This window comes from Entamoeba histolytica, genomic scaffold, assembly GCF_000208925.1.
Source record: "Entamoeba histolytica HM-1:IMSS scf_1104750516537 genomic scaffold, whole genome shotgun sequence".
Classification (NCBI taxonomy): domain Eukaryota; phylum Evosea; order Mastigamoebida; family Endamoebidae; genus Entamoeba; species Entamoeba histolytica.
Genome location: NW_001914955.1, coordinates 1 through 20309, shown reverse-complemented (window position 1 = coordinate 20309; position 20309 = coordinate 1). Strand labels below are relative to the sequence as shown.

The following is a 20309-nucleotide window of genomic DNA, read 5'->3' as shown; positions in this document are numbered from 1 at the left end:
TTTTATTAAATTAAAATTTTGTTTTATTAATGATAAACTACTTTTGATTTTAATTCTTTTGGTTCCATTGTTGACAAATAATCTTCATCACCATACCCTATAGCTATCATTAAAAGTAATTCTTCTTCTTTCTTTATTTTCGTTTTTAAATGTAAAGCATCAAGCCATTTATCTGCTACTACTGTTATTACTCCAATTGGTACTGCTGCAAGTCCTTCAATATTAGCTGCTAATAACATATTTTGTGCAATAAAACCAACATCAAAATGAGTATTTGTATTATCATTAGATTTATCACATGTTAAAATAATAGCACATGGGCAGTCATAAGTTAATATTGATTTAACTCCTAACGTTTTCATTCTTTCTTCATACAATTTTGGGTTTAAGTTAAAAATTGTTTCTTGACAATTTTCAGCAATTCTAGCAATAACTTGTTTGTCTAGTCTTATTAGTCAATTACTAAATTTGAAAATAGAAATTAAGAAAGAATTGTCAAACTTTTAATAACATAAAATCGTATTGGTTGTTCATCATATGCAGTAGGAGCATTTCTTCCAGCATCAATTATATGACTTAATTTGTTTTCTTCAACTTCCTTTTGAATAAATTTTCTGCAGGTTCTTCTGTATAAACTTTTCATAATCACAATCTTAAAAATAAACCTTGAAACAAAAAAGGAAGAGTGGCTTATAAAAAAAGAAAAAAAATATAAATAGACAAAGAATAATATTTGAATAATAATTTAATAATAAATTATAATGAAGAAGGTATTTTGAGAATGAAGGAAATTAAGAGAAGAAAAATAAAAAAATTAAAGAAAAACTAAAAAAATTTTAAAATAATTTGAATGACAGGAATGGACCAAGCTGACAAGAAAGACTTCTTGGACTTGGTGTTCGGCGAAATTAAAACGCCTGCTCCAGTTAAGATTTGTGTTTCACATGCTAAAACTAAAACTAAACAAGGAGAAAATGATGTTTTATATGCAGATTCTATTGTTTCATTTAAAAGAAACGACACTGAAGGAACAGGAGAATTAGATGTATATCAAATAAAACAGTGTTTATCATCTACTGATGGAGTAAGTACAAATCAGAGATATAATTTAACAGAGTCTCAAATAAAACAATTATTTAATGAAAGATTTACTGATAAAAGTTGTAGAGTAGATCAAAAAGAATTTTGTGATTTTATTATTTATTTAAAAAGTATTTCAGAACGATTAAAAGTTTGTTTAAATAAAGTTAGAAAGAAAAAAAGAAAGAACATAAAAGGATTAATTAATTTAGGAATATTCAAAACAAAAAAATGTATATGACATTTATGCAGATCAATTTAAAGCTAATACATCAATATCAAAATTATATAATTATTTTGATGAAAATGATTTTACTTTAGAAAAGATTAATGGAGAACATAATGGAATTACAATTTCTTTCCCTCTTACAGGTGATGCATCAACAATTTCATATTTAAAATTAATTGAACAACAATTCTATGGAGAAAGAATCGTTATAAAAGAAAAACAAACGATATATTCTTCAATTAATCCAAGTAGATTAAGTGATTTTGCTAAAACTGAGAAGTGTAAAAATTATATGAGAATTTTTGGTAATGAAAAAATAGAAGAAGGTATTGAATCAAAAGAATCAGTTGATCAAAAAGAAAGTGATAAAGATAATATTCAATTGGATGTTAAAATGGTTGATATTATTGAACGTTCAAATAGAAGAAAAGAAAATCCCAATTTATTTGATTTTTATAATCCAGTATTTTCTACTGGTAGTATTGTTTCAGAAAGTGTTGAAGTTCCAATGAAAATGAATGATGATAGAAAACCATTTGTATTTGAATATACATTAGGAGGAGATGGAGAACAAATAGTTTCATCATTTTGTCTTTTAGAAGCAAATTCAAAAAGGAAATTAACAGCTGATTATTTTGTTGAATTAAATAGAAAAACAGATACATTTGATGTATTAAATCAAATAAATCCAGTAGTTATTAGATTATGGCCATATGATATTGAAAATGGAGATCTTTGGGTATTAGTAAAACATTATAAAAGTGCAGATAATGATATTGAATCAATTAAAGATATGTATGAAAAAGGACTTGAAGATAAAAAGGGGAAAAAATATAAAGAAAAAATAGCAACAAGTAAAATTGATATTCAAAGAGAACAACTTTTAGTTATTGGATTAATGCCAGTTAATAAAATGTTTAAAGAAAAAAAAGGACAATTATTAAATATTAAATTTTATAGAGAAGATATTGAAAATGAAAAAAGAATATTTGAATTAATTGAAGATGTAAAAAATAAAAAAGCTAAAGAAATTGATTTAAGATGTTGGTTAGCAACTATTAGATTTACTACACTTGAAGATTGGAAAGAAGCACAATGCCATTTATATTTAGGAAATGAAAGATTAACTGAATTAGAAAATATTCAAAAAGTAAAAGAAGAAAAAGTAATTGATGTACCAGTTATGGAGGATTTAATTGAAAATGAAGAATTATGTGATATTTATGATAGATATTCTAATAAATTAATTATTTATCCAAATGAAGTATCAATTGGAAAAGAAAGAAAAAGATCAGGAATTGTAATTAAAGTTTGTTTAAGAGATAGTGATAGTAATATTGGTGATGAATCATTAGATCTTAAATTATTTTATCCACAAAAAAGTAATATCAGAAAAGGAGAAGTTGAAATGACTTCAAATGGAATTACTTCTTTTTCACATACAAAAATTGGACAATTTTTAAGTGAATTAAAAGTAGAATTACCTTTTCCATTAAAGAAAACACATCATTTATTATTTACTATTACTGATGTATCTGCTGAAGAAACAGGAAATAGTTCAAAACCATTATATGCATATTATTCATTTTTTGAAGATGGATTTATTAATGAGTCTAAGAAAACAGGATCATTTTCAATTTTAAAATCATTGAATGGAGAAGTAACTCTTCCAATATTAAAAAATCCATCAAAAAATTATCTTCAACATACAGAGTTTTATGAAGTGTCAAAATATTTTTTAAAAATTAAATTAAATGGATTAAGTAGTGTTTATCCACAATCAGAAGATACATATAAATTAATTCATTATCTTATTAAATATGCAGAAAATGAAAGTGATGATCAACTTATTCAACAAATTAAAAATATTTCAGAAAAAATACCTTCAACTGATTGTGTTCATTTCTTTCCAGTTATAATGAATGGATTATTAAATGTAAATAAAATATTACTTGAACCAGTACTTACTATTGTTGATAAAGTAAGTAATTTTGAACAAAAATATTATCGTAAAAATATGTCAAATCCAAAAGTTGTAAGACATCCTGTTTTATCTAAATATCTTCAATATCATTGTACATGTCAAGACTCATGTCCAAATACATTAGTTATGTTATTAAAAAGTCAATTAAGTTTAACAGATCAAGCTCAAACAATATCAAAAGTATTTTCACATATTTGGTTTTTATTTGAAGTTATTATTCATTCATTAATTAAATATTTAGATAAACAACATGCATTAAAAGATGAACGTGGGAAATGGTTTGATCCAGAAACAATTAAAAATAATAAAATTTCATATAATTCATTTAAAAAATTATTCCTTCAAGCATTTACACCTACATTTTCACAAGTACTTCATGATAGAGTATTTAATAAAATGTATAAAAATCTTGCAGAGGCTAATGCGGCTTATGTTAGATTTTTAATGAAATTATTTAGAATATTAGGAAGAAGTGAAGTTATGGGAGTATTTGAATATCATTTAAAACAACTTTCATTACCATATGTTGAAGTAAAAAATAATTTTGTTAAATATGAACAAACAAGTGAAGAAGTAATGTTTTTAACAGTTTTAAGACTTGACTCATTAAATTTATTTTCTAAATTTCCATATATTGACTTATTAGCATTACCAGATGATATTGAAATGAAAGATAATGATATTGGAATGCTTGGAGATATTGTCTTAGAAAAATATTTTCCAGTTTATTTATTGATTAGGCAGTATCTTCTTATTTCACAAAAGTCTACAATATTATCTAAAATGGGAATTTATTCGTTGGTTGCATTTTTACAAAGACTAGACCTTGATGCTAAATTACAAAATAAAAAAGGAATTATATCAAATATGTTACTTGGAATTGTATTAAGATTAATTGATGATAATGATTCTATTCTTGATTGGGAAAATAAAAGATGTAGAGAAAATGATGGAATAGAGGATGTAGAGATGATATCTATTTGTTTCTTTTTTGTATTAAAAAATATGGATGATAAAACATTAAAGTCATGGTTAACTGGTGAAGTTCCGTCAAGAGTTAAAGTAATAGTTAATATCATAAGAAGGTCATTATTGTTATTATCTAGATATCCACTTCCATTATTTAAAGACCTTGAACCAGAAGTAGAAGAAATGCGAGAAAGAGTTATTAATGATATTACAAAAGAAAATGAAACAAAAGAAATAACAATTAAAGAACCAATGCAAATTATTCATATTAAAAAAAGAAGGCCAAGTCAAGCACCTACAGAAGAAATGCTTAAAGAACAAGAATTAGAAAATAAAAATAAGGCAGATAGAAGAAGAAAAATTATGAGTATTTCAATAAAAAGAAATGAATATGATTTTCTTCATCATTATATAATTTATGATTGTGTTATGGTTACTTTAGATGCATTAGAAATATTGTATGAAAGAACTCAACAAGAAGAAAGTGCTACAGAAGGAAGTGATAATGAATCTAAAACTGCATTAGGTGATATTGAAAATATTATAAATAATGTTTTATTTGATTGTCCAATGAATAGTAAATATGCAGAACAATTATTTGCATTTGTAAGAAAGATATTAAGTAAATATTGTAATTATATTTTTACTAAACGTGTTGACTTCTCATTCCAATTATTAAAGAATATAATTAAATTATGTAGTTCAGAGAATGATAAAGTATGTCAAATGGCATTACAAAGTCTATACATATTTTCAAAAATTAATTTTGTTTGTGACAAAGATTTATCAAAAATATCAAATCATATTGTTTGTGCACTTAGTCAATTACAAAGTTTAATGAAAAATAAAAATAAATTTGAACGTACTATTAGTCAATTAATAAGTCTTCCTCAAAAAGACTTTAATTCTTCAAGAGAAATTATTATGAAACTAATTAAAATTTATAAAGAACAAGGTATTTATGATACAAAATATCTTGTTAGAATTCAACAATTAGAACTTGGTGTTGCTGCTGGAGCAACAGATGAATTTTTAACATTTTTAGATAATGTTGTTAAATTACATAAAGAAATTCTTGAACCTCTTGATTCATTAAATGCTGATTTAATTAATGGATATACTACTTTAAAATTAAATATTTGTGACTTCTTCCCAGAACATCTTAGAGTAAGAGGAATTGATGTTAAAAAGATTAAAATGCGTATTGAAGAAAAATTTAAAGAGTGTTGTTTTGTTAAATTACTTAGTGATAGATGTACAAGTTTAATTGAACAATTTAAAGTGATGATGGGTCATTTAAGTCTTATTGATAAAAGGTCTCGAGATGATCAAAAAGAGGCAATTGAACTAGAGGAAATATTTAGAAAACATATGCAACAAAGTCTTGAAACATTAAATTGGGTAATAAAAGTTGTTATGACAAAACCAAATAATAATGTTCCTAATGAAATGATGAGTGAAAATTTAACAATTGAACAATTAAGAACATTAAGAGTTATGAGAGAAAATGAAGCGAATCAAATTAAAAAAGAAGCAGAAGAACGATTAGAAAAATATAAAGAAGTTATGGAGACAACAGGACAAAAGAATCCATATTTCCCAATTGAAGATAAACAATTTTCTGATATTCTTGAATTAGTAGAACAATTATTTGAACAAAAATTAGTATTAGTAAAAGAATCAATTGAATGTTATAATATGTATGAAGAAAAGAAAAAAGAATTAGAACTTAAAAGGAAAGAAGTAATGAATGAAATAGAAGATATGCATAGTTCTGTTACAAAGAATTTGTATGATCAACCATTAGGAGATAGTTATACTAATTCCACATTACAAGACTTTAGTAGAGTACAAGATAGATTTGCTGTAAGTGATGATACTGTTGAAAAACAAAGTGAACATTTAATGAGACAACAAAGGCCATGGTGTTTAAGATTTGAATATTGGAAACAAATTCTTCCTATGAGTGCAAGTATTGTAGAAAAAGTAAATGTTCTTATTAAAAAAATTGAAGCAAATGAAAGAAGAATGACATTTAAAAAACAATGGCATAGTCAAGAAAGAGAATTTGCTGTAAATGCAATTAAATTATATGAATGGAGTAAAACAGTAGAATTATTAATGAAAGAAAAAGATACTAAATCAAATGAATATATGGTTTGGTTAAGTAAAATTGCAAATGACTGTTTAGGAGAAAAAGAAGAAATGATTCAAATACAAAAAAATGTTCATGAAGAATTTGACAATTTAAAAGCGTTAGTAAATGCTGTTGTTATTGATATGAAACGTGCTAATAATAGAAGAAGACAAACAAGAAAAAGTATTGCATTAGCCGAAGGAGAACAATTTAATATAAATGCGTCAAGACTATCTACAGATTCAAATAATAGTGAAGGAAGTGAAACTTCAGAAACTTATTTAAATATGGAACCATTTGGATCAGAATTTATGTCAAAATGTGATTCATTAATACAAGAAGGAATTAATAATATTGATGAATTAGCAAAATTCTTTGAAGAAAGAAAAGTAATTGAAGAAGGAAATAATAATAAAAGACAAGAATACTTTGGGTTGCTTGTTCAATTTAGTAATTTAAAGAAAGAATTAACAATAGAAGATAAGGACTTCTTTAGTAAAGTACAAAACCTTAAAAGTATAAAGAAAAATATTGATGAAATGGAAAAAATGGAAATACCAGAAATTAATGCATACTGTGATTATACTCTCATTCCTGTTACAGTTACAAATAACTTTAAAGATATTAATGATATGGTACTTCAATATTCTAAACAAGAAGAACCCAAAAAAGAAGAAAAAAGTAATAAAAAGAAAGAAATTAAAATAGTTGTAGATGATGAAAGAAAATACTTCTTAAATGAGAATGATAGATTTAGATATGAAGCATTTTTAGATGTTAATGAACATAAACAAATTATATTTGAACATTGTATTGATGATATGGATCAAGAAATGAGAAAAATGATTAATAAACTTGTTGAATTAGATGAGTTATCTAAAAAATCAAATGATCCAGAATTTCTTATTCAAAAGTTTTATGAAAGTACTATTGATTATGAACATAATCCAAGACTTCATTTAACATGGTTTAATAAAATGGCAGCAGAAAATCGAAAGAATTTAAATTTTGTAGAAGCAGGAATGTGTGAATTACATATGGTTCATTACATTTATTGTCATATCGCAAATAGATCTAATGACCTTCCTATTCAATTTTTAACAGAAATATGTGAAGATTTTTTGAGTGAAGATAAAGTTGTTGAATTACAAGAGAATAATGATTGTTCATTTGAAAGTATGATTGTTCATATAAAACAAGGAGTTAAAGATTTTGATACATCTCATTTATATAATTATGCGTTAGCATTATGTAATTTTGAATTACCATATTATGAGCAAATATTAGATTATAGAAAATTAGCAGAATGTCATGCAACAATTCAAAAGTTATATAAAAATATGGATGTTAAAGATAATACAGTGGATATATATAGTGGATATTTCTTCCATGTTGAATTTGTTGGTGAAGCATTAAAATCATTATCAACACCATTTGGATATATTTATCGTTCACAAAAACCATTAAAAGATTTTAATAAAGAACTTAAAAGTCTTATTGCAGGAGCAGGTATTAAAGATATACCATTTATTGATAAAAATGAACATGTTGATGATTCAGTTACTAATTATGTTAAAGTTAAAGCAGTCTTCCCTATGATTGATAATGAACCAATAAGAGACCCACAAACATTATTAACTAATACAAAATTATTTGTTTTTGAAGATGATAGTGGGCCAAAGACAGATATCTTAAAGAGATCAAAAGAACGATATGTATTAACCACATCTTTATCTATGCCATGTGGGTTAAAAAGACAACAAGTTGTAGATAAAGAAGTTACAAAATTAACACCAATTCAAAACGTTACAGATATTCTTTCATACAGATTAGATAAATTAACAAGTACATTATCTTCTTATCAAGACCTTAAACTTGCTGGCAAAGAAGATTCTGCTAAATTAAAAAATATTCAAACTTGTGTTGGCAATTTATTACAACCAAAACAAAAAGAAGAAAGTGTATATGAAATTACTGAAACATTCTTAAGTAGTGGGTTTTATACTGGATGTGAAGTACCTTCTGTATCTGAATTATTTACTATTTTACAAAGAATTTGTGAGATTATTGGAGCTAGTCTTGATACTTTAAAGAAAAAAATTAATAATGACGACTGTAAACTACATCAAAAAATGTTTGACGAATTTAGGCAGTTAATTCTTTCTTTAGAAAATGAAATTAATGACTTCATTGAAAAAAATGATACTAATTAAAATAACAATTTTTATCTTTGTATTATGTTATTTTGTTTAAATAAATATAATAATTCTTTTTCTTTTTTAATAAAAAGGTATTTTGAACTACGTTAATTCTTTTTTTAAGATAAATATCTATTCTTTTTATAATAAAAGCAAAAAATAAAATATAAATAATTCATGACTTTACTCATTTCTTTTTATTGATTATTTTCTTTTTCTTTGTATTATTGTAATTTCTTTAATTAAATGTATTCGAAGATGGCACGTCAGAGACACCACATGAAACCCTAAAATAATCCCATGCTTCGAATCTCCCAGTTATCGTCTGGTTATGATGTGCCTTTGGTGAGATAATATCTATTCAACACTAACTGTTTATTATTATTAATATTTATTAGAAGTGATTATTATAAAAGATTATTATTCATTAACGTGTATTGTTATTCATTAACGTGTATTGTTATTCATTATTAATTATAAGGATTATTATTTACTAAGGAGGTATTATGTATTAAGAATTATCAATTATTAAAGAAGACGCATATATAATTGATATTGTTGCACAAAAATTAAACATAATGATATTATCAAGGAATAGGGTTTCTTTAAGGGGTGTCGAAGGTAAAAGGAGATGAGCTATAACAGTAAGTTATGGATATACTCTCCTTAAAACAACAATATAAAGAATGAGAAATATTATATTACTCATTAAAATCAAAATAAAAGTCAGGCAGCAACTTAAATGAGGAACCATTTAAGTCGAGCATGCTTGCAAAAACTTTATTTCAATAGAAATAAAGCGTGTTGAAGAAACTGATTCGCTCACTTCTCAACATGATGAAAAACCTAAAAATAAGGTTAATCATAATTGATTTCTTTTTTTTTTTTTTTTTTTTTATTGTAATTTCTTTAATTAAATTAGTCTTTTATTTTCTGACACTTTCATGATATTTATTCTTTTCATTTGTTGGAATGAGTCGATTTTAGTTAAGAAATTTTAGTCAGACGTTGTTTAATATATTTAATTTTAAGTGAATTTACGCTATTAAAAGCTTTGTTATATTTCCATCTCCATCTTTAGTTCTAAAACAAAATACACAAAGAAATTTTTTCCTTCATATTAAAGATTAATATAAAAATAATTTTGAGTAGAAAAAACTAAAAAATGATAAAATACTTTTTTTTTTATGAGCAGTCGACGGGTTAGAGGGAAAAAAACAAGATCTGCAAGTGTTGCTATTAGTGAACAAAATCAAATCCCGAAAATTCAACAACAAAAGAAAGTTGAGGAACGTTCAATAATGTGGGATAATATATTACCTAAACCTGTTGGAGATGGTCGTATAAAAGATAATGTACCAATTCCAGAAACAAGATTATTACCAGAAAACTTTTTATATGCCGATGAAAAAAAACCTAATTTATCATTACTACGAAACCATTTAAGTAGAGAAGGTTTACTTCATCCTGATTGTGCTAAACGAATTATCACAGAAGCAACAAACATTTTAAAACAAGAACCTAATATGATTGAAGGACAAGCTCCAGTAATTATTGTAGGAGATCTTCATGGACAATTTTATGATATGTTAACAATATTTGATGTAAGACCACCAGAGAATGAAGAAAACACATTTATATTTTTAGGTGATTATGTTGATAGAGGGAGTTTTTCAACAGAAATTATATTATATCTTTGTGCATGTAAAATTAATTATCCTCATAGGTTTTTCCTTTTAAGAGGTAATCATGAAAGTAGAATTATGTCTGAAAATATGACATTTGCATCAGAATTTACTCGAAAATATCAATCAAATGAATTATTAGAATTAGTTTATACTCTTTTTGATTCATTTCCTATTGCTGTTCGTGTAGGAACAAAAGAGTTAGGAGATTTCTTATGTTGTCATGGTGGAATTTCACCTGACATGACAAATATTTGTGATTATAATTCTATTAATCGTTTTATTGAACCACCAAATAATGGACCTTTATCTGATATTTTATGGGCTGATCCATTAGATGAACCACCAGAAGAGGATTTAGATTCAGAATCTGCTGAAAATTGGTTAGATATAGATTTTATTGAAAATACAAGTAGAATGACTAGTTTTTTGTTTGGAGCAAAAAGTCTTATTCCATTTCTTGAAACTAATAACTTAACTTGTGTTGTTCGTGCACATCAAGTTATGGAAGAAGGATATAAACTTCATTACTTCTTACAAGATGTTGATGTTCCACCATGTATTACAGTATTTTCTGCTCCTAATTATTGTGACATGTATCATAACAAAGGTAGTTTTATGAGACTTGAACCTGACTCTATTTGTTTTGAACAATTTGATGCTGTTGATCATCCAACATATCTTCCTAACATGCAAGATGGTATTTCATTTTCAATAGAAGCTTTAATGGATCAATTAGTTGAAGTTGTAAGTGAATTAATTCTTATAACAAAATATACAACAGATGGACCAAAAGAGAAAGAAGAAGATGCACAATTAGAATGTAAAATTAAAGAAATGATGAAAAAGAACTCTGAAAAAGACCCAACATATAAACGTCTTGCTAAAATAAGAAAAGAATTTATGGAAAATAAAGAAAAGAATGATAGACTATTTAAAAGAGCATTAGAATTTGATAAATTCAATGAATCTAAACCAACTTCATCAGAAGAAAAAAATACAACACAAAAAAACCCTACAAAACCAGAGAGAAGAAAACGAGCTACTACTCTTGCTAATTCTAATAATCCAATGAAAAAAGAAATTATGCAATTGTTCTAAAATTCATTGAAATAATTATTTAAGTAATTTTATTGATTTAAAAATGATTATAACTTTTATTTATTTCAATAAATTGTCTAACCAGTATAATTAATAAGAACCTACACCATTAAATGTATAGTATAATGGTTTATTTTCTTGTTTCTACATTTTTATGTTTTGAAGATTCATTTTAAAATTTCTCTTCTTTATAATTCATTTTATCTTTTATTTCTTATCAATATTTCTGTATAAATAAAGTTTTTTTTAAGTTATTTTAATACAAATATATATCGTCTTAGATAATATTGTAACAATTATATTTTTTTTGTCTAAAAAACTATTCAAGATTAATGTATTTCTTTTATAAAATTTATTGATATATGTTATAGTTATTAAAAAATAGTTCCACAATTAATTTGTATTTTAACATACTCATCAATACTATAACAGATTGAAAATTAAATAAACAAAATTAGTTATTATTTTATAAATAATTTTACTTGAATAATAAAAATATAAACTAAATGTTATATAGTTAGTGTATTTTCATATCTTAATATAATTCTTATTTAATTTTATTTCATTAATTAGTTAATGAAAAAAAAGTAGTAGTATAGAGTATTAAAGATAAATTAGTATTTACAATAAGAAGGTAAAAATAATATTCTAAGTATTATATTTGGTATTTATTTTTAGAACTTTTATAAATATTTTTAATAATTAAATGAAGATTTTAACAGAAAAAACGTCAAGTAAATTACAATAAACAAAATAAAAACATATTCAATACTATTATAATTTTTGAAATAATAAATGACATCAAAGTATTATTTTAATAGATAAATTATTAAATAGAGAAATGTTATTTTATAAAAATTAAATATAAAACCAATATTTTCAAATATAAAAATGAATCAAACAAGAAGATAATCTCTTATTGACATTAAAGTAAATCCTAAAATATTTTCACCACACCATTGATGTGGGTCATTTGCTCTTTCATCTGATTCTTCCATTTTAATCCCCCAAACAGCATCAAATTTACTCGCTTCAACAAGAATATCATCTCCTGTTTCCATCAAGAATCTTCTGAGTTGAGGATTTTGAGTAAATTTAGCAAGACCTCCTTCAAACATAACAGCAGCTTTATATTCATCCCAAACTTCTTGATTAAAACCTTTTACTTTTTTTCCTAATTTTTTCATTTCATAGGGGTTTCTAGAATCTAATATTAATTTGAATATTTGATCATCTCCAAATAATTTTGCTTTACATCCCATTAGAAATTGTTCACAAAAATAGTAATGAATTCCATCATAATCAAATTCTGAAGGATACCAATTACCTAAACAACTCTTATTAACTTCTTCTTCTATTGATGGTTTCCAAAAATATGTGTATTGGTGTTGTTGTTTATTAATGTCTATATCTTCTAATAACCATTTCATTGAATAGTGATTTACCATCTCATATCTTTCTTTAATTGATTCCATCTTTTAATGAAAGAATTTTAGATTAAAAACATTTATTAATTCTTATCATAAAATTTATTAAAATAGAAGGTTTTTCTTTATATTATTATTTTTCTTTAATTTCAAAAGTACCTCAAAAACATCAAAAATATCAACATTAAATTCTTTATTTATAATAGAATAATCTGTTTCTTTTGTCACAGCATATTTTTATCAATTTGTGTATTTAATGAGTTTTTGAAAAGTAAATGAGATAAACTCAATTAAATAAGTTAAAATTAAATTATATTTTTTCTTTACTTGTTTATATAAAGATTAAGTACTTTTTTTTTAAATTTTGGTGTTTGTTTTTCATTTTGTGATTGTGTTATTGATAAAAATAAATTTGTAATAAAATAAAATGGAATTTAGTTGGAACAAAGGTGCAAAGTAGTTTTTTCAAATGAAATCGAAAAGAACTTTTGAACAATTCCATGAGTGACATTGAGAAAACACCAGAAATACTTGAGAACCAAACAAACAGAACCTCAACCCCACCATTGGAAAGTGAAGAAAAGAAAACAGATGAAGTGGTTAAAAGATTACCTTCAAAAGAAAAAAGTTCAGGTAAAAAGAAAACAAGAAGTTCCAGTAGTAATAATGAAGTAGAAGAGAATGATGAAAAAGAAGAAATAAACCAGGAAGGAAAAGACAAAGAAAAGAGGGTTAGTAAGGAGAGGTTGCTTTCATTCATGTTCAAACGAAAAACAAACGAAAAAACAACGGTATCAGAATCACCAAAAAAAAGTCATAAAGATAAGAAAAAAGAAGGGGGAGAAGAAGAAGAAGAGGAAAACCCAAAAAGAAAAGTGTTTAAGAAAAATAAGAAACAACAAATGTTGAAACAAAGTAAATCTGAGATTATTACAAAGAAAAGTGAAGAGATAGACTCAAAAGAACTCATTATTGAGCACCACGGAGATGATATTATTGACAGCTCTAGTCAAAAAAAAAATGAAGAAAAAACTAAAAGAAAAGAAGGGAGTAAAGAAAGACCGAAATCACTGAAAGAAAAATTATCACCAAGAAAAGAAAGTAAAGAAGAAAAGAAAGTAAAAGACACTAAAAAGAAGAAGGAAGTAATTGACAAAGAACAACATGCAGAAGAAAGACATAAAAATGATATTTGGAAAAGAAAAACTGTTTGTACTATGGAAAGAAGAGAAAAAAGAAGGAGTAGTGAAATAAGTATTAAAAAAGAAAAGAAAAATATTGAAGTTACTGTTGAAATTGGGTTTTTGTTACAAACATATAACAAAACATTTAAAGTAGCATCTCAAATGAAAGTTAGAGAAGTTATTGAAAAAACTATGATAAGTATTAAAGAAGGACTACATGATGATGTTGTTGTCTATCAAAATAATGGAGAGGTTGTAAATCAAGAAGAGGATATAGGTGCAATTGCAACAAATAACAAGGCATATATATATGTATCAAAAAGAGGAAGGAAATGTGCAAAAAAAATTATATTTGAATTTGAAACAGAAAAGAAAAAAGAAGAAAAGAAAGGAAAAGAACAAGCAGACCCACAAGTAGTTTATGATCTTTGTAGATGGATTTATATGCATGGAATAGAAGTAGAAGGAATTTTCAGAATATCAGGAAATAATGAATATATTAAAAAATTAATAGAGAAAGTTATTAAACATTCAACTGGATTTCTTGATGAAATGAATCATGGGGTAAATGATGTTCATAATGTTGTTGGTGTATTAAAAAGTTATTTACGAGAAGCAACAGTCGGATTATTTGATTTACAAATAGCAGAAGAAATACTAAAAAATGAAGAGAATAAACGAGAAGAAGTATTAATGGAAATAATTGAAAAATTAAATAAGAAAGACAAATATACATTATGTATCATATTAAATCTTGCTGAAGCTATTATTCAATATAAAGATGTTAATCAAATGGGAATAGGAAATATTGCTGTTGTTCTTGGACCAATGTTAATTCATTCAAATGGAGCTGTTAGTTTGATTGGAACACAAACTCAATTAGAACTTGCTGTATTATTAATTAATTTAGCACAAAGTATACGAAAAAGATTAGATATTGACACATTCTTTTCTATAGATGAGGTTGTTTCTAAATTTGAAACACCAACTGAATTTATTCATGATAATGAAGAACCTGATAGATTTGTTTATGATATTTCATGTCTTGATGAAGAAACACAAAAATTGGCACAAGACATTTGTGGATGGATGGAAGTAGTTTTAGATTCTGATAATAATGAAGAAGCAATTCATTGGATTCAAGTATATTATGAAGAGAATGAAGAACATTTTGTGTATATTGTAAACATGTTAACTCCAGACTTTGTTATTTCAGTAATGGAAAAGGTATTAGAGAATATGTTTAACGAAACAAAAAAAATTTAACTTATAAAATGATAAGAAATGTTTTATATTGACTGACTTTGTTTCTTGTTGAGTTTTAGATTTGTTTCATGTATTAACTAATTTATTGATTATAGTTTTGTGTCGTTGTTAGTTTGGGACAGTATTTTAAATAGTTAGAAAATCTTTTATTAAGTCAGCAAAAGCATTCAAATAATCAAAGCGAAAAGAATGATATTATTTATATGAAGTATCCAAAAACATTAAACTAATTTCTAATTTCTAAATAAAAATGAAATTCGAGTTTGAAGAATTAAAAAGGAATTGTCGTAAATAGGCACCATTAGTATCATAACATTAACTCTAAAACTAGTTGTTTTTTTAGTTTTAAGTCAACTTGAAAAGATCAGGTTTAATACATTATTAAAATGAATGACAGCAAATCAAAGAAACAACCAAAAAATCCTGCTGAAAGAAAATTAAATAGTTCAAATTCATTAATTTTAAGAAGTTTAGCATTAGTTTGGTTATTATTTCAAGAATGTAACTATGTTATTATTATCGATAAACAGAAGAGAAATGGTATTAAAGGGTTATCACATATCATTATTAATAAAATATTCGATTCAAATTTTACATTAATTTTTGATAGTAATCGAACTAATGCAGGATCTTGTAAAGATCGTTCTAGGTATTGCTCTTCAAAAGCGATAAAAATAATGGTTTCTTCATTAATAAAAGAAGGGTATGTATTTGATTCTTATATTAAGAAAGTTTCTTCTAAAAAAATTAATGGAGAAGTTATTCCCCCTGCAATTAAATTAAAAACAATTCCTAAACATTTAAATAGTGATTCAACTATTATGTATACTACAGAAGATATTGAACAAAAAATTGGAATGGGATGTTATAATAAACTTATGTATTTATTCGACCGAAATACAGAGTTAAAAAAAATAGTACTATCTTCATTTGCAATTAATGATGAACAAAAGTTAAAACTTCAAATCGCACAAGAGAACGTCTGTTATTATGCAGATGAAGGTTCTGAAACCGAAGAACTTGAACAAAAAGAAAATGGATAACTATTTTAGATGTCAAAAGAATTATCCAAAAAAATAAAGTAATTTCTTTCTATTCATTATACTATAATTTTATCATTTTTTTATCATTTTTTTACTTTTTTCTACTTTTTTCAATAATCTAAAAATAAATAACATTATTCTAAATATTTTTATTATTATAAAACTACATTATTCTAAACAACATAACAAACCATAAAAAATATTAAAACATCCCTTTAATTTAAATAAAATAAATTAAAATTATTAAAAGTTATGAAAAAATATCTTTTAGTTCCTCTTTACAATGCAATACCCATACAGTTCTCAATCAGGTTATCCTTATAATTATCCTCAACCAAATACTTATCCATATCCTCAACAACAAAACACAACCCAACCAAATCCTTATAGAAATCAACAAATGACTTCTTCAACACTTAATCCACCAGGAACTTATTTAACATCACCTTATGCAAATACTTATTCCTCTGCTCAACAACGACAAAACCAACCAACATACCAACCACCAACTATGCCAAATATATCACAACAACCTTCATTTGGAGTCAAGTCAACATCCTCTTATCCAACACAACAATCAACATCCTCTTATCCAACACAACAATCAACATATACAGCTCCACAAAACCCTAACTACCCACCACAGCAAACATACCAAGGTACTTATTCAACAACTCAACAATATCCTTCATCTCAGAAAGAACAAATTCTTAATCAAATAGAAGTAAATATCTTTGACCTTCATCCACCTGCAGTTCCTGCTTGGGAGTTATCAGAACAACGACTTCCTCAACCTCCATCATTTGAACTTCAGAAGAAGTGGTATTTCCCAATCATTCAATCCATTAAACCACAACAATTTTCACAAATTATTGCATGGTTTAACCAAGTTGATAAAGATCATAGCGGTACATTAGAGATTGATGAAATTAGTACAGGAAGTTATCCTGGATGTATTCGTTTATCTCCACAAACAGCACTTAGATTTATGAGGATTTTTGACACCTCTAGAACTGGTCATTTAAATATTTATGAATTTATTGCTATCTATCGTTATCTAGAAATTTGTTATGCTTTATTCAATGCATACAATGGAAGTGGACCAGAAATTATTAAGTCACGACTTACTGGTCTTGGTTTTGTTGGAACCACCCAATGCACTGTTGACATATTGTCTAAAATTTTTTCATATAACAATGTTATGGACTTAAACAATTGGGTCGCTTGTGGTGCCTTTGTTCTTCAATCAAGAGCTATCTACCAAGACCTTCTTGACCAAGGATTAATGCAAAAAACAGAAAACCCTCAAGACGCAACAAAAATTTTAGATTCAATTACTCTTCTCATCGACAAATAACCCTTTTTCATTGTTTTGGCTTTTAATTTATTGTTTACTCTCAGTTTTATGTTTTCATGCTCATTTCATCAATGCTTTTTTACAACATATTAACAATAAAAATCAATTTATATGAGTTTGTTAAGGAAATTGTACTACTCCACAATTTCTTTATCTTTCTTTAGTACATGAAAGTTAAAGCTTAAAACCAAATTATTTAAAAAAGGAAGAAATTTTAATAAATGTAGATATAAAAGAGAAGAATAAAAATATTCAAAGAAGATGAATAAAATAAGATTAGATTAAATTATATTCATTTATATTGTTATTATATTATTATTTCTATCTTTTTTAGCAGAAATACTTTCTATTTTCTTTAGTATTATTCTTTTGTATTATTCTTCATTGTATTATTATTTATTTTTGTTGTGTTAGTTTTGTTTAGTTTTCTTTTGTTGTTTTGATTATTATTGTTGAAATAGAAAGGAAGAATAAAATGATTATAGTTTTATTAATGAATAAAATAAAGAATAAGAATTATGTTGATAATTATGTTGATATATTTCTTCATTTCTTATTCTTATTTATTCTTATTGTTTCATTCTTGATTTGTGTCTATTTGTTGTTATGTACTTTTCATTCTTTGTTTTTATTCATTTTTATTCTTCTTCATTTTATATTCTTTTGTTTTCTTTCATGTTCGTTTATTTTTATTTCTTATCTTTCATTTCATTGTGAAACAGAATGTTTATTCTTTTCAACTTTGTCTTTTTCTTATTCTTTCTTATTTATTTGTTGTTAAATTTCTTTTTTATCATTTTATAACTATCATTATCATATTTCTTTTGAAATTAATTCTTCTTGTGTTTGTTTAATTAATTAAAATAATTTGGTGGTGTTTATTATCTTTTGTTATTCAAAAGATTTTTAAATCGTTTATATATTAATGAACTTGTTCATTTTATATTTGTTTTATCTTGTTGTATTTATTTAGGTATATTTTCTTTATTATTTAGTTGTTTGCTTTCTTTCTTCATTTATTTTCTATTTTATTTCATGTCTTCTTGTTTTGTTGAAATTATTCATTTGCTTATTCTTCATGTTTTTCTTCCTTTTCTTGTTTCTCTTCATTTATATTCATCATTTGCTATTTCTTTTTCTTATTACTTCTTATTTATTGGTGTTATTTCTTATGAACTTCATCATTTCATTGTTGAATTTTGCAATTATTTCTATTTCTTCTTTATTTATTATTATGTTTTTATTTTGATGTTTATAACTTCAAAATATGTCGTTTAAATACTTAAATACTCTTTATTATCACTTCATATCATTCTTTTTATCATTCTATTTTAAATAATTCTTATTCATTTGTGTTGTTTTATAGTATCATTATTTCTTTTATTATTATTATTATTGTTGTTGTTGTTGTTTTCTATAATTCGTTTATTTTGATACAAATAGAATGAATAAACAGGAAAGAGAATAATGTTAATAAACACCATTTAACATGATAATGAATCATTTAAAATTAGTAATAATCAATTGGAATGTAAATTAAAGTATCTTTATTTCAAAGAATGAATAAGTAATAGTTATATGATGAATCAGCAGAAAGAAGAAAAATACCCAAAATATGATGAGTCATATTATGGCATTAAGAAAACATATAACACAATAAACCACGAATGAGTAATTGAAACATTAAAATATTTTAATTATGAGTGTTTCATCATATACATAATAGAAAATATGATGACTAGAAAGAAGATATTCATCAATTATAAATTTAATGAATATACTGTGATGTATTAAATTAAATAGATAAATTTTACAAATGATTCATTATCAAATCTACTCTTCTATAATTTAATAAAATAAAAATTAATAAATTAATAAATGAAAGAAAGAAGAAAAAAGAATAAAAATTTCAAAGAATATAAATTCTTATTCACTAAAACAATAGATGTTACTATTCCTCTTATTGCTTGTTTGTGTGTTTGCTGACAAATATTATGTTGTTGATGAAATACAATCATTCACTTATTTCCCCATCAATACATGCACATATTATAATGAAAGATATTATGAATATTTGTTTAATGAATCAACATTGGTACTATCCATTGGTACTTATACCGATAAGTCATGCACTATCAAAATAGAAAACAAACACAAAATAATTGAAGCAAATCAAATCACTGAATCATTTAACAATTCCCTTCAATACATTCACATCCCTTCATCCGAATGTACAAATGATTTTAAATTAGAAAGAATGACAGGATATACAGTGACTGTATTTAAGAATTATTGTGTTGAAAATGGAACAGAAGGAACAGTTGTATCAACACTTCTTATAGATAACACTAACACATATGTTGGATTTGCACATGAAATGAATAATAACAAAGAGTGTGAAACATACACTGAATACAATATAATATCAGAAGTTGGATGTGATAGAAAACATAATAGATATTACGTCAATACAACTATCTGTTCAGAAGGAGAAATGTTTAATGGAGAAAAATGTATTTGTAATTCATATGAAAATTACCAATTAGAAGAAGAAGAATGTGTATTAAAAGTCGAAGAAGATAAAGTAAAAGCAAGCCAATTAGTTCCAGCATTAATAGTAGTGATAGTTTCTGGATTAATATTTATTGG

The 20309-nt window shown here is 24.9% G+C and overlaps 8 protein-coding genes across 8 annotated transcripts, besides 2 other annotated features; 6 read left to right on the top strand and 2 right to left on the bottom strand.

Annotated features, from left to right (window-relative positions):
* Positions 1-26: 26 nt before the first annotated feature.
* Positions 27-643, bottom strand: EHI_017620 (nitroreductase family protein; the record flags this gene model as incomplete). Its single annotated transcript, XM_647150.1, has 2 exons — positions 27-442; positions 502-643. 2 exons carry the CDS (start codon positions 641-643, stop codon positions 27-29), a joined length of 558 nt encoding a protein of 185 aa, XP_652242.1.
* Positions 644-850: 207 nt separating this feature from the next.
* EHI_017610 (uncharacterized protein) lies at positions 851-8612 on the top strand (the record flags this gene model as incomplete). The annotated part of the gene is made up of 2 exons (XM_647151.1): positions 851-1231; positions 1293-8612. The coding sequence occupies 2 exons, from the start codon at positions 851-853 to the stop codon at positions 8610-8612; spliced, it is 7701 nt and encodes a 2566-aa protein (XP_652243.1).
* Positions 8613-8847: 235 nt separating this feature from the next.
* Positions 8848-9490: a repeat region.
* Positions 9491-9784: 294 nt separating this feature from the next.
* EHI_017600 (Ser/Thr protein phosphatase, putative) lies at positions 9785-11383 on the top strand (the record flags this gene model as incomplete). Its single annotated transcript, XM_647152.2, has 1 exon — positions 9785-11383. One exon carries the CDS (start codon positions 9785-9787, stop codon positions 11381-11383), a length of 1599 nt encoding a protein of 532 aa, XP_652244.2.
* Positions 11384-12279: 896 nt separating this feature from the next.
* On the bottom strand, positions 12280-12858 carry EHI_017590 (uncharacterized protein; the record flags this gene model as incomplete). Its single annotated transcript, XM_647153.1, has 1 exon — positions 12280-12858. The coding sequence occupies one exon, from the start codon at positions 12856-12858 to the stop codon at positions 12280-12282; it is 579 nt and encodes a 192-aa protein (XP_652245.1).
* A 452-nt stretch (positions 12859-13310) lies between these two features.
* EHI_017580 (uncharacterized protein) lies at positions 13311-15260 on the top strand (the record flags this gene model as incomplete). Its single annotated transcript, XM_647154.1, has 1 exon — positions 13311-15260. The coding sequence occupies one exon, from the start codon at positions 13311-13313 to the stop codon at positions 15258-15260; it is 1950 nt and encodes a 649-aa protein (XP_652246.1).
* A 386-nt stretch (positions 15261-15646) lies between these two features.
* EHI_017570 (uncharacterized protein) lies at positions 15647-16303 on the top strand (the record flags this gene model as incomplete). The annotated part of the gene is made up of 1 exon (XM_649076.2): positions 15647-16303. The coding sequence occupies one exon, from the start codon at positions 15647-15649 to the stop codon at positions 16301-16303; it is 657 nt and encodes a 218-aa protein (XP_654168.2).
* A 283-nt stretch (positions 16304-16586) lies between these two features.
* Positions 16587-17660, top strand: EHI_017560 (uncharacterized protein; the record flags this gene model as incomplete). Its single annotated transcript, XM_647155.2, has 1 exon — positions 16587-17660. The coding sequence occupies one exon, from the start codon at positions 16587-16589 to the stop codon at positions 17658-17660; it is 1074 nt and encodes a 357-aa protein (XP_652247.2).
* A 1482-nt stretch (positions 17661-19142) lies between these two features.
* Positions 19143-19502: a repeat region.
* Positions 19503-19605: 103 nt separating this feature from the next.
* Positions 19606-20280, top strand: EHI_017550 (uncharacterized protein; the record flags this gene model as incomplete). Its single annotated transcript, XM_001913732.1, has 1 exon — positions 19606-20280. A coding segment is annotated over one exon (675 nt), but the record flags the coding sequence as incomplete, so codon positions are not given.
* Between the last annotated feature and the right edge of the window lie 29 nt (positions 20281-20309).